General features: G+C 45.2%; 1 protein-coding gene across 6 annotated transcripts in view; it reads right to left on the reverse strand.

Annotated features, from left to right (window-relative positions):
* The window catches only part of RANBP3 (RAN binding protein 3), a 52,929-nt gene that overhangs the window by 25,534 nt on the left and 9,118 nt on the right, over positions 1–18,277 (reverse strand). For 4 of the 6 annotated variants that reach the window (XM_069878089.1, XM_069878091.1, XM_069878088.1 and 1 more), the window contains exons 2-5: positions 16,150–16,205; positions 6,194–6,397; positions 561–597; positions 393–479 (exon numbers count right to left, since the gene is read on the reverse strand). In XM_069878089.1, the coding sequence (XP_069734190.1) occupies positions 393–479; positions 561–597; positions 6,194–6,397; positions 16,150–16,205 (384 nt within the window). The remainder of the gene's footprint in view (positions 1–392; positions 480–560; positions 598–6,193; positions 6,398–16,149; positions 16,206–18,277) is intronic. The other 2 variants (XM_069878093.1, XM_069878092.1) reach the window with 1 other exon arrangement.

The following is an 18,277-nucleotide window of genomic DNA, read 5'->3' on the forward strand; positions in this document are numbered from 1 at the left end:
GAACAGACTAACATAACTCAAGCACAACCCAAGACTTAAAAGATTTGCCTGGCAGCCGAATAACTCAAAAAAGGTGGCATTTCTGTAAATTTGTGAGACAGCAATCCCATCACAACAGACTGAAGAGTTTTCTGGTAAACTCTTAAATTTAACAGCATAAGAGTAAAAGCTGAAGCTATAAAATTATATAACGTACAGAGAGAAAATATTTCCAAAGCCAGAGCTCCCACCTCCTGTGGGCTCCACTGGACGTGCTAACACAGACCACAGAGAGAGGCGGAGGACATGGTGCTGCATTCCGAAGCCAGAGCAAAGCTGAGAGTAATGTGGCTGCTGGCATGGTTGGAAAAGAAAGCGTAAGAAGAAAACCCACCTCATGTAACAACATTTACCTGACTGAGAAGGAGGGAACTGAGTTAAGGACGATGTTCTCTCGCGCTTTATGGGTGGGCAGTAGCTCCCATCCTCTCGATCAGATTCTGTAGAGAAAAGCAATTAGATCCCACAAACTCCCAGAAAGACAAACTTGTGCATTTTAATCTTAGAATCTAATCTCTTACCATCTCCATCCTCTGGACTCGATCCATCCGCTGATCTCTGAAATTAGATGACAGGGACAAAACAGAAATCACACACTGAGCATTTCAATCTCTTTGGTCACATCCACATGCTTTCATCGTCAGTTTGAGGCACTTCTTTTATTGTCAATAACGTAAACTCCAGGCAAAGCAGTATTTTTATGACTTACATGTAGGCATATTGAGCTTCACCTGGATACTATTAAATAAGTTTAATTCAAAGTATGTCATTTACAAATAAGATACCTGAAAATTCCTATCCAAGCACTAACACCCTCAGGGACTACAGCAATTATTACAGTTACACTTGCTATATACAGAACATGACAATTGTCAAATTTGATTTGATTTTAAAAATATCACCCAAGTTCCAAGCTCACTGACATCAGCTCCTTCAAACAACAGACACCGCTGGAGGAACAGCTTCCAAAGCGTGCTCCGTGACCCAGTACTGTGGTATTTTGATAGGAATTGATGATGGACATACAGTACCAGGACGAAACAGGAGGCACCACAGGCTAGCAACTACCACAATATTCAAAAAGCCTTGGCACAGAAGTTTTGCATCTTTCCTTAGGATTTCCAAGTCTCCCACTTGCTCTGCCAGTTCCTTGGCTGGATTTAACTCCTCCTGTTCCTGCAAAACACAGCCCCATGATGGATTTCTTTCACTACAGAAGGTGACCAGAGGGTGTTAGCATGTCCACATCATTACAAACCCTTTTGACATCCTGGACCTTCTCCCCAGCCCAGCAGCCCCCCTCTGCCCTGCTTCTGCCCTAGGACAGTTGGACACATCCCCTTTGCAGCCCCAAGTCAGAGCTTGGCTGCTGCGAGGAGGAAAGGAGCACTGCAGCCCCCGAGCTCATCCTTCTCCATGTACTCTGGGAGGGAGAACAGGGAGACACACAAAGACCAGGCAACACAACAGGACATGCTGAGGCTGCTCAGGACCATCATCTGAAAGACACTCCTTGGCTACAAGGACACCAGGAAGGATATTTCATGTTTAGCACTGCATGTGTCCCAATCTGGGTACTACTGTTTCATCAGCACTTCACTCCACACTAATAAAAACCCACTTACGCAGTGTTTTGCCTATGCAATGAAGCTTAAGGGGTTTTCTGTGTTGTTTTACATTAACAGAAAAGTCTAACTAGCTTACCAGCATCCTCATCAAGTAATTCTGAAACCATTAGCATAAGGAATGAAAAGCTATGGACAATGCTGGAACACAACCTTCCCACATCCACACCTGCCACCCACCCCATCCCATGGATAGGTTATCCGATGATCCATGCTCCTCCTACATCAGTGGACAAGCACTCTGCTCTCCTTTCCAACCCACACTGGCTTTTAAGGTTGAGGTGGAAGACCACGCTGTCATCCGTTTCAGCAAGCAGCACCTGAAGTCAGAAAGCAATTCTACTTGGCATAGAGTTATTCTGCACACCCGCAATTCATGTTAATATTTAGCAGAAATCCTGAAAGCAAAATGAAACCTATTGATAAAAAAAAAACCCTGCATGAATGGAACTGTAGATCTTGATGTGCAAAAGTCCTTAAAACCCAACAAATTATTTCCCCCTGAATACTGATAGCTCCTTACATTGTCACCGACCTGTGCTGTATCCTCAACGCTTGGGTAATGCAGACAAAATAAAGTCAATCCTGTGTAGCACAAGCTCCAGGTTATCCCAGAACTGTCAGCCTGTTGATGCAGGCACAGCTGACCACACCATCACTGTGCTCGGTGGGCAAGGAGCCTCAATATCCAGACCCAACTCTGTAACTATCAAGCACAAAGCAGAGCCCTCACTCTGAATTATTCCACGCCTTGTGGCCTGAGAGGTTTAAGGAGATCAAAGCCATGCAGGAACCCACAAGCGTCACAGCAGAGACCGACACTGCCAACCCCACTCAAAGCAGACACTGCAAAGATTAAAAAAGGACTTCTCATGTATTTTTTTTTTTCCTACAGAGGCATCTAAATATTGGTATCATCTGATATGGCACCTCCCACCCTGTTCACACACTCCTCACGCTGTCAGTTATTGCTCGGGGAAGTCGGGACTGACCTTGCAAACAACTCCTACCAGACAAACGCAATGACAGATTTAAATCTTTCAGAGGCTCAGGAATTTAAAGGGCAGGGAAGAAACAAGTCATAATCCCCTCAGCTGATCCCCAGGCACTGACAGGCCAGAGCACTGCATTTATACCTCCCTCCTAGCCTGCACTGCACCAGAACTCCTGCCAGAGCACTTATGATATCCAGGTTTGATTTTCTGGTTTCCAGTGAATGAGAATACGCACGTGTAACCCCGCTGCAGAGTTACCAGCACTCCTGGAATCTGGGTTTTAACTGTTCTTAGAAAAAAGTGTTTTGTAACTGTTTAGTTTTGTTTTACTCAACATCCAGTAGAAGACACACGCCACCCTCTTTCCTTGCTTTCATGCAAAAACATGCTGTCAATATTCACTCCACATTACTCTGGCCTGTCGGGTCTCCTCAACCTTGGATAAATCCCAGTGGTTTCCTCCGTGACCAATTCACTTCCACTTTACATCTTGAAAAATAGTCCTCAATCCTTCACCATTAGAAGGAAGGCTGTCATGAAAATCAAGCTGTACGCACCTCATTTAATGAGGCCTAATCTACCGCAGATCCTACTGAGATGACAAGCAATATGGAATAACCAGCAGCAAGAAGTCAACCGCTGAGGCACGAAGATGTTTGCTCTCCTCTCCAGTCTGCCTCTACCCATAGGACACAGTGGAATCCAGAGCCGAGGCGTCCACTCCTCTCAGCATCCCTGGACAAACTGTCTGAATTGCAGGTCGATGGCACATGGTGGGTACAGAGAAGCTGAAGACAGGTTAAACTAGCAACATCCAAACCCAACCTGCAATTCATTCCTCATTTCTGAGCAGAAGCCATTCACTCCTTTCCTCCTGCCCTTCTTTTTAGAAATCCAAATCAAAACAGGAAAGTTACAATTATTTTTAAAGAGGCTCCTACAATTCTGACATGTTTCTACTTATTCAAATTACCTTTCTAAAGGCTACCAACTGCTTTTTTAAAAGTGCAAATGAAAGTAATTAACCAGCCCATACTGAAGTACTAACACTGCTTTATATCCATCTCTTCCTCACAGTTGTTACAACAAACCAACAGAGAAGAATTCACACAAGCTTCAACAAATCTGTCAGCTTTTGTCTATTCACAATAAGAAGCAGAAACAGGGAAGGATGGGAGAATTCAGGCAAAGCAAAAAAGTCTATGCAATTAGGTGAAGTCTGTAGAAGCACACTGACAGCGTTCAGCTTCAAAAAATACACTTAAGATGCAAAATGTCTCATATAAAAAGGACTTTAGCACATGACTTTAGCAAGTCCGCAGTCCAGACCCTCTGCACATAAACAAGCATTACTGAATTGCCGTGGCTGCTGTTCTGTTCCAGAACCTCTCAAACACCAGAGTCCTGCTGGCACGGCCACCGGCTGCCATAGGCTGGCTGGGGCTGCACAGCTGGAAGGGAAGACATCATATTCTGCTCTGGCCCCCCACGGCCAGATTTTTGCCCCCAGGCAAAAATACCTGCCTGTGCACACTCCAACAGTATGGGATGAACAAGAAATGTGCAGAGTCATAGAATCATAGAATAACCAGGTTGGAAGAGACCCACCGGATTACTGAGTCCAACCATTCCCATCAAACACTAAACCATGACCCTCAGCACCTCATTCACCTGTGCCTTAAACGCCTCCAGGGAAGGGGACTCAACCACCTCCCTGGGCAGCCTCTGCCAGTGCTCAATGACCCTTTCTGTGAAAATTTTTTTCCTAATGTCCAGCCTAAACCTCCCCTGGTGGAGCTTGAGGCCATTCCCTCTCGTCCTGTCCCCTGTCACTTGGGAGAAGAGCCCAGCTCCCTCCTCTCCACAACCTCCTTTCAGGTAGTTGGAGAGAGCAATGAGGTCTCCCCTCAGCCTCCTCTTCTCAGAACTCAGTCCTAATTAATCTCTTCCCAAGGCCCTGGGAAGAGGTTATGACTCTGCTGTAGCAAAGCAGTATGAGCACCCTGAAGGTTCATCACCCTCCTGTACATTTCCAGGTATGGGACGGTTTTGCTCGAAAGAAACTGGGATAACAGGAAGAATGTGAGCCAGCACACATGAAGGCCAGGTACGGGTCTATACTGAGCACTGTACAACTCCATATATTTAAGTGAACATAATAAACTCCAAGGATGCACAAGTACCTGCTGTGTACAGCCAAGAATTCCTGCATGCATTCCCCAGCAGCACTTTCGGTCCTTAAATTTCTTTCAGAGCTGGGTTAAGATAGTCTACTCTTTCAGAACAAGTCTAAGATAACAACCACTTCCCGCAGGTTTTGTTTCCCGAAAGCCCGATTAACACAGTTCTCTTGGCTGGTTCTAGTAACACCGGCAACTGCAAATGGCAGAAACCCAACACTCACCAGCTATATTTTAAAATATACTATATCTTAAAAACTTTAACTGTCACAATAAAATTCAAATAAAAGAATTTCTGCAGCAGATCAGGCCACAGGCTGGACACCAAAAGGTGCTTAACCTACAGGTGTTGCCATCATGTCAGGATAATCCATTCTGCACTGGGTTTACTTAGAATGGCCCATTCCTGGGAAAACCACCACCACCACCCACTAGTGCAAGAAAAGCGTGCAGGGATTGCGTGGAGCAGCCTTAACAGGCAAAGATCTGTCAAAGAGTGCATGCCCTGTGTGTGTGGTCAATGAGCAGTGACACTCACCTGCACTAAGGTGCACCTGGCCCACCAACCAGGATGATTAGGAACACTTTTAAAACTGCTCAGAAAGGCTGCATGGTAGCAGTCATGTAGTTATCCAACTTTTCCAAAAATAGTTTACTGTACCACCAGTAGAAATATCTTAAATTAACTGCCCTGACAGCATTCTCGACCTCAAGGTAGGTCAGGAAGAAAAAAAGGCATTTCAGCATTTCAGGAGGAAAAAAGCATCTTGGCACCTTGATCTAGTGAGATGTCCCTGCCCATGGCAGGGGGGTTGGTCCCTTCCAACCCTATGATTCTATGATTCTAACTTACTGGCTTTTTTTTCCCAAGTACCTAAACTCTAGATTCTGCTTTATCACCTTTCTTTTGCTGCTTTTACTCCATTAAGCACATTACAGGCCAGCATGCCAAGCTCACATTTACATCCAGTGGAGACACAGCATTAGCAGCTCACTTTGTCAAGCTGCAACACTATTGCTCTTAGGGAATAACCAATTCTTCTCCAATTGCCTGAAGTAAATCCCTTGTATAAACCTACCTCCTCACTCATTTAGAAGGACTCTTATCCTTAACAAACACAGTTTACACCCTAAATTTTAATACTTGATGTGTTCTGTAATTACACCCACTAGGGAGTCCCCAACAAATTTAATTTCTGCTATTGGAACAACGGCTTAGAGGGCACTAACACTTGCGATTAGAGACAGACAGCACTGCACTGCCTGAAACAAACATTATCAGGTCCCTCCTAGCAGAAGGGACTCGCTTCTTTAATCCCCTCAGCAGTGAAGTACCCAGTAGGTTCACACTTACCCCTGCCAGTTCTTGTTGAATAGGACCAAGCTGGGCTTCAGAAGCGGGACTCGGGGTAGCACTGACTGAGGCAACAGCGGGAGCAGGGTGCTCAGAGTCGCGCTCACCAGCTGATTCTGTGTGACCCAGAGCATGGTGGGGGGGCTCAACCTCTCCCTGGGACTCCTCGCCTGACTCCGACAAACCTTTTTGCTCTGCAGGGGACTGGGAGCAGAAAAGACAATGTCCCTTCAGTGCAAGGCTGCAACACAAGAGCAGTCATCCTAGCGAGAGGATCTGCTAATCCCTTTGCACATCCCCCTGGTTTCAGCGTGGCAGAAGGCCTGCTGCCCAGACACAGATTAAAACTGGCCCCAACCAGGTAACAGAACCTGCTGACTCAATGACCTTCCCTCCCCACAAAAAGCACCAACTGGAGCAAATGCACTTTGAGCTTAGCTACAACTGCCAGAGTCCCTGGCTACTGAGCGTTCTGCCAGCCACGGGGCTGTCACGGCTTCACTCCTTCTCTCAAGGCCTAAAGGACAGTTGATTGCTTTCACCCCCAATTCAGACAAGAATTAAACAGATATAAATAACTGCCCTTCACTACCTCTTCAGACCACGTCTGACAGGTGGGTGGGTTATAAAATTCCCACAGAATTCTTTATTATAACATCCACCCAGGACACAAACCTTTCATATTCACATGACAGGGAAAGCAACATCCATGCTTTCTTTGGTAAATTAAAAAGGCTGCATATGTATTTCAAGGAGAGGGGTGACAGGATGGCCAGTGCAAGCTAACAGGGCTTGGCATTCACTGAACTTCTGCCAGTGACTCTTCACTTTCCCTATACAACAAAAAATTCAGCATTGCCACATCCCGCACCTGTCTGAAGAATGGACAACCGTATTGTGACAAAGGACTAAATTAGAGCCCATGGATAACACACAGGCCAAGGGTCTGCTCCCAGCTGGGATCTGCAGGCCAAGCCTCCCAATGGCTTATGGTGAGGCAGCTGGGATTGGAGCATTTGGGCAATGTCACCCATAACCCCAACTTGCTTTCAGAAAGTGTTCAGTAGAACAGAGAAAGACTAAAACTGCTCATTACTGCTCAGGTCCATCTGAAACAGAGTGAAGAGCAACCTCAACAATGAACGGCAGCTTCTAAACCTTAAGGTCCCACAGCTCTTCAGCAAGGACTTTGCCTGTCCTCAAACAGAATAATCCTTAAAGATAGCAATACATGCAGTTTTATTAGTGGTTTTTCAGTTCAGTGATGTTACTGAAGTTTTAAATCTTGCAAGAAATTACAATCAAAATAGTCAAAATACATAACAGGGATAACATGTCAGGTAAAGCTAAGGACGCTGGACTTCCGTACTTTAAAAATATTCTGGTTTTAACATGAAGCTGTTACCGACAGATCCAAACACTAACTTAAAACCCCACAGAACAAAAGGAGTTAAAGAAATGTTTTGTTTGTCACCAAAAATTAAACCCAGCCTAGCACTCTGCTACTCTTATCTCTTTGGTTGAGAACAGCAGCATGAAAAGACTGTCTGGAACTGGCCACAGCGCTTTGAGGATGCACACAGAATTCATCCAAGAAGACAAGGGGTAAGCAGCTCAGCTCTCTACTCAACCTTTCATATCCACTGCTCTTCGTGCCTTTTTTTATCCTAAACTTCAGTTCCAAAGCTAACAGCACCCCAAAAACCACTCAAAACCTTTTCGTCCCCTTCCAGGGGGGACAGCCACAAAAACCCACAAGAACTAACTCACAAGCTCCCTGAATCACACTAATCACAATAACAATAATCACAGAAGAGGCAGCATAGAAGATGTGGTCTCTGTCATGACTCACGATGCCCATGTCCTCCGGTCTTCCCTCTCTGCTACCCCAAACCCTCCCCACGCACCTCACAACACAGACCTCTGCCCCTCACCTCTTCAATCCTGCCCCAGACGGCTCATCCACAGGGAGTGGAGAGAACAGGGCACACCTCCCCAACAGCTCTCCCTCGGCAACGGGGGAAACTGGGCTCTTGCCGATCCAGTCAGGTTTCTTGTTTTCAGGAAAGAGACAGAATGTTCGCAACATTGAAATCTGTCACCTGTTAGTAGTGACCAGAGTCTGCAAGCTTTCGGCTTGGAGATCAGGAGAGAGCTGACAGCATAACCAACTCTGCTTGGCTTCCAGCTGTAAGAATTCTTGCTTTTCCAGCACTCTGAAGGGCCAGGGCACTACAGAAGAGATGACTGCAGTAGGACTGAACAGCCCCAGCCCCATCCATTAGCCACACAGGAGGTGGAGCCCTTATCCACACAGCCTAGGAAGAATCCAGGATAGGGCATGGATGGAAACCTCAAAGCCATGTTGGGGAAAAGGCCAAAAGCTGTAACCAGAAAGGACCTAGGAACAAGGAGGGAGAGGGAGTTAGACCATCCTTGTCAACTGAATGAAGCTCAGGATGAGCTAACCATCACCAGGGACCTGGAGGCAACAGGGAACCATCAGGGACAGACTCACTCCAGGGCTGAAGATATTGAAGAAGATTTAGTGTCCATAAGAAGAAAAATAATGCATAGGAAGAGCAAACCAAGTGTTTCTACGTAAAAATTGCTAAATACCTTATTATTCCTCAGCCATAATCCACACAATTTATGTGGGGAAGGAGCAGGAATATAACTGAAATCACAAGTGGCAGACAGGATGGCAGCACGGGGACTCCACAGAGCCAGAAGGCACCAAATCCAACAAGGCTGTAACAGGTTCAAAAACAGCAACACAAACCTAAAGGAGGCAAAGAGCCCACCCTGCTGGAGCCCTGTCAGGACCACATGGATGGCAGCAGCTCGCGCGCTTGGGTTCCACAAGCACTCAGAGAAATGCAAAGGGAAAACAAGGATTCTTAACAGCAATTCATCCTGATTGCAGCTACAGAGCATGAAACTGCTAATAGAGCAAGAGGTGTTCATTCACTGCACACTTGTACTGTGTGCTTAAAAGTAGAAACAACAATAAACTATTTTGAAGGAATTCATGCCTGTCAAAACACTTCAAAGTAGGTGAACTAAAAATCACATTTGAGTAATACTTGTAATACATGGCAAGTATTTAAAAAGTGAAGCGAGCAGGGGATCCTCCTGGCATAAATCATATTTCTATCCTAAACAAAACTGGAATGTGTACTTCAAGACTCAAAGAAGAAACCCCAAAATAACAATTATGGCCAATCACCACTTTTATGCAGAAAAATCTGATGCCAAGGTGAGGCCAATACATAAAATTACACTTCTTAAAAAAAATCACTATATCAAGCAGATCAAAAACTCCTGTGGGGTTCAGAATGTTGTAAGCAATATGCGGTTTAAGTTCTTGAAGTCAAAACCAACAAGGGCCCCTGAGAATTTGTCTGACCAAAACCATTACAGACAAGGTGGGACAGTGTTCTCAAAAAGCATCAAGGAAAACTGCAAGATCTTAACATTCATTTCAGTCTTCAGTCATGTTTACTATTGAAAGTGCTCCCTAATCTCTTAACTTCATAAATTCTGATCTCAGTACTTGTTCCCTTTTGCTGTAACACTTTGTGCTGACTCCTGTCCCTGTCTCTCCTCCAGCCTCCCCTGCCCTAGCGGGAACATTCCTTATAAGCACAGCTCCGCAAGAGCAGCTCCGCAAGAGCTTGGCAGAAATCTGTTCCTGTCTCAAACACCAAGGCAAAGATCAACCCAGTGATTAACAATCGTAGGAAGCCACCTACACAAACCCACCTTGCTCAGCCAGATCAAACAATGCCTGTTTTATTAGAACACAAATAACACCTAGACTAAACACCTCAGAGTCTACTGGGAGATTTGGCTTCCTCTGCATCACAGGAAACAAGGAGAGAGATGAAGAAATACATAAAAGCCAAGATTAACATGATGTTAAAAGCACTGAATATAGGCAAGGAAATTATATTCTTTTTTTTATAAAGACTGGCACAAACACTTTCAGGTCAGTTTTTCCTCCCAGTCCTAAGTTATGCCATTTATGCCTCCCTTTCTCACTTTCCCCAAACTAGCACCCATACCCAACAGGCTAAAGGCTGCTCTCAGTGTATCTTTCCAGCTTTGGCCTGCTTACGGCTCTTATCGGTACTCTCTGCAGCCTCTGACTCTCTACATTCCCCTAAGGTTTGCCCTGCACAGCTGTCATCTCCCAACACATTTATGATTAATCTTCCAAGTGCAGCAGTGTGGCAATATATTCACAACTACGAACTTGTAAGCATTAATTTCGACTCCTCATATATACTACTGACTCACCACTTCAGCTCAATCTCCCAAACAAAACCTCTTTGCAGTTGTGCTAACGATGCCAAAAGCCTGGAAGAGACGACGTTGTTCCCCTCTCCATGTACAAGTTACTTCAGTTCCCTCTCTGCCATCATCTTAGATCTACAAGTCACACTGGTTTGTGCCCACAGCACAAACATTTTCTAATCGTCAATCTCCTCAAACCAACAAAACCAGGCATTCCCAAATCCCACTACATCAAACCATGACTTCAACCACTCCATACTTCATATGTTGCCCCATAAAACCTTCTTTTTCTAAACCCAGGATCTCGCTCTCCAGACCATATTGGAGCGTCATCTTTCTCATCACTTATATCACTTGTACAACTCCAAAACCACTTTTAAAGCTCCTCAGCTAAGACCATGATGGCAGATCTAACAACTTAAGGTCTTAAGTCCTTGCTCACGCAGAACTACTTGGTACCTTTTTGACCCAGAGGCGAGTTACCCCTTACACCCTTTTCATCGTTTTGCAGCATCACTTGGGTGTGTGACACAACCCAAATATCATAACTTATCTCCCTTCAGAGCCACCTGTAAAAATTCACCACAACCCACTCACCTACAGAAAGCCATACACTGATCAAAACCAGTTAAATGACAAGCTCTAAGAAGTGTTCTTATACTCTGCCACCACCCCCAGCACAGGCTGGCAGAGGGCAGTACGCAACGTGCAAGCTACATAACAGACAATGGCTGGTTTTAAAGTGCAAAAGTGTTTTCAATTTGAGCTGGGTATCTGCATTTTGTAGTACTCATGCCTAGGGAGTCAGGATGATCTCAATATTGCAAGAATTAATGACTGGAGACGACCAGAGCTCACATTTACATAACAAAGCCATGACTTCAAAAGTATTTTTGGACAAAGTGTTCCTTACAACACCACCGGTTAAATTGGCTTGAGCTATTACACCTACTTTAAAATGTGTAAATGCAAAAAAGTCTTCACAATTCTTACTTCAGAACTGCATCTTAAACTTGGCCTCTGCCCACAGGTTACTTGAAGGCATTTTATGAAGTTGCCAAGAAATGGTCTTATGGTAAAAGTTAAAATTCGTTTCATAGAATCATAAAATGGTTTGGGGTGGAACAGACCTCAAAGCCCATCCAGTTCCAACCTCCTTTGATGGGCAGGAACAACTCTCACTGGATCCAGTTGCTCAAAGCCCCATTCAACCTGGCCTTGAACACCTCCAGGGATGGAGCAGCCACCACTACTCTGGGTAACCTGGGCCAGGGCCTCCTCACTCTCACAGGAAAGCATTTCTTCCTAAAAGCTCATCTCCATCTCCCCTCTTTCAGCTTCAAACTATTCTGCTCGTCCTATCCCTGCACTCCCTGATTAAGAGCCCCTCCTCAGTTTTCCCAGAGCCCCTTCCAGCAACAGTGTGTTCATTAGAGAGCAAGGTTAGGACTTTGTTGCTTTCAGATCTCAGCAGCTCCGAGTCTTCCTAAGCTGATGCAATTTTCCAACTGCTGTCAGTGCTGGAGGATCTGCTTACCAGAAAAATGAACACTAGTGTAGCAACAAGGCAGATGCCATCATTCAGAGACTTGTAAACCCATCCCTATGCCACACACTGTAAAAATAGTTTTAAAACAGTTGAGTTATGAAAGTAATGAAAACGGGAGACTCACTCCAAGGTAGAAACAGCTAAAGTTACATCCACCATTAATTCACATCTTTAACAAAAAAAGTCAGAACAGACTAATTCTGTCCTGACTGAGAAAGAAAACAATCAGAACCCCTTTACCAAGAGCAAAATTAAGACCTACCATTCTGAACAACATGCATGTTTTGTCCCCTCTAAATAAACACTGCAAACTGTGGTTTTGATGTTTTACTGACCTGTGTAGAACAACCACAGAATCACAAGGTTGGAAAAGACCCACAGGATCATGGAGTCCAATCATTCCTATCAACCACTAAACCATGCCCCTCAGCACCTCATCCGCATGTCTTTTAAATACCTCCAGGGAAGGGGACTCAACCCCCTCCCTGGGCAGCCTCTGCCAGGGACCAATGACCCTTTCCGTGAAAAATTTTTTCCTGACGTCCAGCCTGAACCTCCCCTGGCGGAGCTTGAGGCCATTCCCTCTCGTCCTGTTCCCTGTTACTTGCCAGAAGAGCCCAGCTCCCTCCTCTCTACAAGCTCCTTTCAGGCAGTTGTAGAGAGCAATAAGGTCTCCCCTCAGCCTTCTTTTCTCTAGGCTAAACAATCCCAGCTCCCTCAGCTGCTCCTCGTAAGACCAGTTAAAAAAATATCCATTCCTGGCTAGCATGCAGAAACAGACACTTGACACCATGCAAACATAAACCTGAGGAGATATCTCGAGAAAAACAACATTCTTTAAATTAACAGTAGACAGTGTGAACTTCAGACAAGTCAGTCAAGACCACTGAACAGCCCAGCCCTGATACTAAGAAGGCCTGTAGACACCAAAACAAAATCATGCTGCTCAAGATGTCCTGTTTCACATGGAAGAGCACAAGGCAAACGTTTCCATCACCATGGACTATTAAAGGAACACACTGTGTAATGCCTTCTCCTCGCTCTCGGCTCACTGTAGGACTGCTGTGCTAGTGCTGAAAAGCCTCCATGAGCCCTTTGCTCCAGAAGGAAAGCAGCATGATGAGACAGACATTTTGCTAAATCCAAACTGCAATTTACTCAGAGCAATGAGTTGTTCATCAACTACTCTGAAGTTACTTTTGCATTTGCTCCAAAATGCTGCTGTAGGAAAAACACTTCTGCTAACAGATACCCCTCGTTAACATTAATTACGGTGATCTTTGGTGTCAGGCAATGCCCTTACCCAGAGACCTGTAGGAAACAGTACTGGGGTTAACAGTTAACTGGAACGCATAGCCAGGAACTTTTCCGAACACACAGGGAAACATCTCAGTCTGTGTGTGACCTGATTCACCTTTCTGGATTCAGTTGATTAAAGGGACTCAGCTGCCCTGGACGTTAACACTTGCAATACACCCAGTGTACATACACAGCTGCTACTGTTGCCTGGCAGCACCATATTCTGATTCTATTACTGTTGTATCAGCACTACAAAACCAGCGACTGGCACCAGCACCAAGCATGCTTTGGCTCTTTGTATAACAAACAGCAAGAAGCATAGCACTGATGCTTCTTTTGCCCCACCTCTCCAGTCTCAGACACACAGTTATAAGCTACTGAAATGATCAATAACCATCCCACACCCTCTGACCTCTCTTTTAAGAAAGCTGTACATCTCCACACAGGATAGTTTAACATCAGCACTTATGTTTGTTACTAAAGGTATTACACTTGGGAAACTGGCAACCAAATGCCACTGGTGGCCTTTTCATAACCTGCTCCAAGGAACAAGCCTTGCTCCCCAGCCAGGCTGGATCCATGCCCATACCGACCATGCCCAGCTCCCTCTCCAGCACCAACAGCACTGATCAACTCCTAACTCATTTCCAGCCCCTGTGTGTTCAATATGCTCGGCTCACTCACTGGCCTCAACACTCACAGCCTCCCCCAGTGGGATTTCTGGCTGCGCCTTGACGTAGGCTGCTCTGCACACAGCTGCCTGCTCAGCACCACCACAGCTACAGAATCACTGAACAGTTTGGTCCTCAGCATCTTCAGAGGCACCTGCTAGGACTACATCACAGATCCCTCTCCCTGCAACCCTGGATTCCCTATGCCAGCCCCAAAAGACATTAAGCCTTACGATTTTTTACAACCACTGGACACACCAGAGCACACCGACCTGTCCCACAGCCAAGGAGCTTGCACAGCCCAACACTGAAGGCAAGCACTGTGTGCAGGCCCCTGGAGCTACACACTGTGCAGGAGCAGGAGGTACAACATGAAGGAACTTCTGAGCACAAGACCTGCCAGCTTAGCACAGAGGACCAGGCCTAAGAAAGGACACATGACCATGAAGAACCACAGAATCATTAAGGTTAGAAAAGGCTTCTAAGACCATCAAGTTCAACCATCAGCCACATGCCACCATGCCTACTAAAACATGTTCTGAAGTGCCACATTTATAGGCATTTTTAACCCCTCCAGGGATGGGGACTCCACCACTGCCCTGGGCAGCATCTGCCAGGGCTTCACCGCTATTTCAGCAAAGAAATTTTTCCAAACATTCAAGATAAACCTCCCCTGGTGCAGCCTGAGGCTACTTCCTCTCGTCCTACCACTTGTTATTTGGCAGAAGAGACCAATACCTGCCTTACTACAGCCTTCATTCATGCAGTTGTAGACAACAATGAGGTCTCCTTTCAGCCTTCTCTTCTCTACACTAAACAGCCCTAGGTCCCTCAGCAGCTCCTCATAAGACTTGGTCTACGTGTTGCTCTGCCTGGATTGCACATTGCTCCGATCACTGCTTCCACAGTAACTGGGAGCACTGCCAGGTTAAAGAACATCTGAGGAGAAGAGTCACCATGGGGAAGTTAGAAAAGACTTGAGGAAAAGTCTAACCAACAGCAGGCAATTGGGAGTCGATTCCTGGAAGGAAATGTGATCCAAACTGATAGTGCAAAGATTAGCACTTCCTCTGCTCCAAAGCACACAAACTGTAAAAATTAAATTGGAGGGAACATCTGCAAAGTATTTACTCCAAGATAGATTTAATGTGATCAACTAATATTGGAAGAACAACAGATTTAAATCCTCTCCAAGCTGACAGACGATTTCAAGCTCCTGCTGAGGAATGTACCCAGTAAACCCACGAGAAAGCTCGAGTCCAACTGATTGTTCAGTTGCTCCAAACCAAAGAAAAGCTACCAACTGCAATACGGTTCAGTGTTTCCGTTCAAACACTTGAAAAGATTTTTCTGATCGCACAAATAATGTGACAATCCAGTAATGCAACAAAATGCAAATCACACTACAAGACTACTCTTCCCTTGGTTCCCATCAGCTTCAGATGAAACAACAGCAACCTTGATTTGTGCCCCCACCAAATGTAACAGCTTTTATTGTTACCCAGGCAGAATGAAATACCGCAAGATATGGAGATTCTTACCTATTTATTTTACGAAAAGTATTTTTACAATACAGAAATTGGGAAAAAAGGAAAACTACTCACCAAGTACTCACCCATAATGTGTGGCACTTTCAAGGTGAAAAGAAATGCAAACTACACTGCACTCAGTCCACAAAGCCATGGATCTCCATTACCTCTACTTCAACTGAATAGAAATTTCTGATAAAGGGAAGGTCCTGCTCTTTCTTTCAGCTCCCATTTCTCTCCTGAGCTCTAGTCCTTACACAGCCACAGGATGAATTGGATCAATGCAAGCTCATCCAGGGAAGAGCTTCCAGGAGATCCATAGCTCCAACCTCCCTCACCGCTACCACAGCCCCAACAGCAGAGACAGGAACCCACATCAGCAGCAGAGGGAGAGATGGAGGAACAGGATCACCATTTCCCATGGTAATGAGACACTTCACAGCTTACTATCCAAAGTACTTTTAGCCCTCCAGTACGTCTACATCTGATGCCCATTAACAATGTTAATGTCTATTATCCACCTTCAAAACACCACAAAAGCTGCTCACCAGGGAGTGAGTCAGGGCTACAGAACAACATAAACAAAAGAACAAACCAGCATCTCCTTACCTTCTGTGCTTTATCCTTCTGAAATACAAAGACTGGCGGAGCAATGGCAGGTTTTTCTGTAAAAAGAGAAATAATTTGGTTTTTTTGCCAACCACATTTATTAATAAGTTACATGATAACATTATGTTTTATGATGCTTTCACCAACAATGAATCCTTAAACCAGTTAAACCTCAGTTACACAAATAATTTCCACTGGTTCCTGTTAACATAATTATAAGGACCTGGATCTTCAAAAGGAAAAAGGAGTTTTAACAATACAACCGCTATCTGAAAGCGGTTTGCCTTTTCCCTCCAGATGCCTCCAGTTCGCATCACTCCTGTTACCAAACTCGGGTACATCAGGACAAACAGGCCCTTGGTTGCAGCAGTTCACATCTTGCACATGTCAGTTCTACAGGCAAAGGCCTTTCCTTCCCCTCCTGTAATGTCGTAAAGCAAACAGTTTTGCTACACACATCCACACGTTACACATCCTTACAGGCCACCTAACTGACACTTGATTATCCTTGTATTTCATTATCACCAAAAGCTTCAGAAAGGGACTAAATCTTCACCATTTGCAGGTCTACAATTTAAAATAAATATTCTATACATATTATTACAAAGGGGTTGGTCTTTCCTGCATGATTTAATAGAACATCTGATTCTTACTTCAAGTTCTGATTTAAATATTAGTGGGACACTATTTTCTAAACAAGCACACCGATGTTTATTCATAGAATCACCAGGTTGGAAGAGACCCACCGGATCATCGAATCCAACCATTCCTATCAAACACTAAACCATGTCCCTCAGCACCTCATCCACCTGTGCCTTAAACACCTCCAGGGATGGGGACTCAACCACCTCCCTGGGCAGCCCCTGCCAATGCCCAATGACCCTTCCCGTGAAAAATTTTTTCCTGATATTCAGCCTGAACCTCCCCTGGTGCAACTTGAGGCCATTACCCTTGTCCTGTCCCCTGTCACTTGGGAGAAGAGCCCAGCTCCCTCCTCCCACTATCTCCACTCAGGTAGTTGTAGAGAGCAATGTTGTCTCCCCTCAGCCTAATCTTCTCCAGGCTAAACACCCCCAGCTCTCTCAGCCGCTCCTCTTGTTCTCCAGCCCCTTCCCCAGCTTCGTTGCTCTTCTCTGGACTCGCTCCAGCGCCTCAACATCCTTCTTGTGGGGAGGGGCCCAGAAGTGAACACAGGATTCAAGGAGTGGTCTCACCGGTGCCGAGTACAGAGGGAGAAGAACCTCCCTGGATCTGATGGCCATGCCATTTCTGATCCAAGCCAAGATGCCATTGGCCTTCTTGGCCACCTGGGCCATTGCTGGCTCAAGTTCAGCCACTGTCAACCAACACCCCTAGGTCCCTTTCCTCCAGGCAGCTTTCTAGCCACTCTTCCCCTAGTCTATAGCTGCACAGGGTTATTGTGCCCCAAGTGAAGGACTCGGCATTGGGCCTTGTTAAACCTCATGCCATTGGTCTCAGCCCAGTGGTCCAGCCTGTTCAGATCCCTTTGGAGCCTCCCTACCCTCTGGCAGATCGACACTTCCACCCAGCTTAGTGTTGTCGGTAGACGTGCCAAGGGTGCACTCAATGCCTTCATCCAGGTCATTGATAAAGACATTGAACAGGGCTGGACCCAGAACAGAGTGAATTTCTAGAACAAGTTTGTTTTCCATTGTCCTCAATGACCTCAAAACTATCTCAATGTCCTTAATGACCAAAGAAACCCAATGGGGGGATACAGAAGGGAGCTTTCCAGAAGGGACAAACTGATGCACCTTGTATATGAGTTCTGTCTGAACAGAAGCTGCACACACACATCACGCAGTCTGCAACCCTCTAACAGGTTTGTGAGGATAAAGGTAAGCACAGCACTTCAGTTTGTCTCCAGAGATTGCTGTGAAAGAGGGGAGGTTCAGGGAGAGCAGCATTTTGGCTAATTTCTTTACACAGATTTCACCTCTGGAATTATTCAATCTTAAAAACAAGATTAGATATTTAAGAAAACTAAATTTTTAAGCTTTTAGATCTTGAATGGCTACCATAAAAAAATACTACAAAGCCATTAAGAAGAATTACCTTGCACCTAGGAAAAAAAAAAAAAAGACAACAGTATCACAAAATCCTCCAT

The sequence above is a fragment of the Phaenicophaeus curvirostris genome, chromosome 28, assembly GCF_032191515.1.
Source record: "Phaenicophaeus curvirostris isolate KB17595 chromosome 28, BPBGC_Pcur_1.0, whole genome shotgun sequence".
Classification (NCBI taxonomy): Eukaryota; Metazoa; Chordata; class Aves; order Cuculiformes; family Cuculidae; genus Phaenicophaeus; species Phaenicophaeus curvirostris.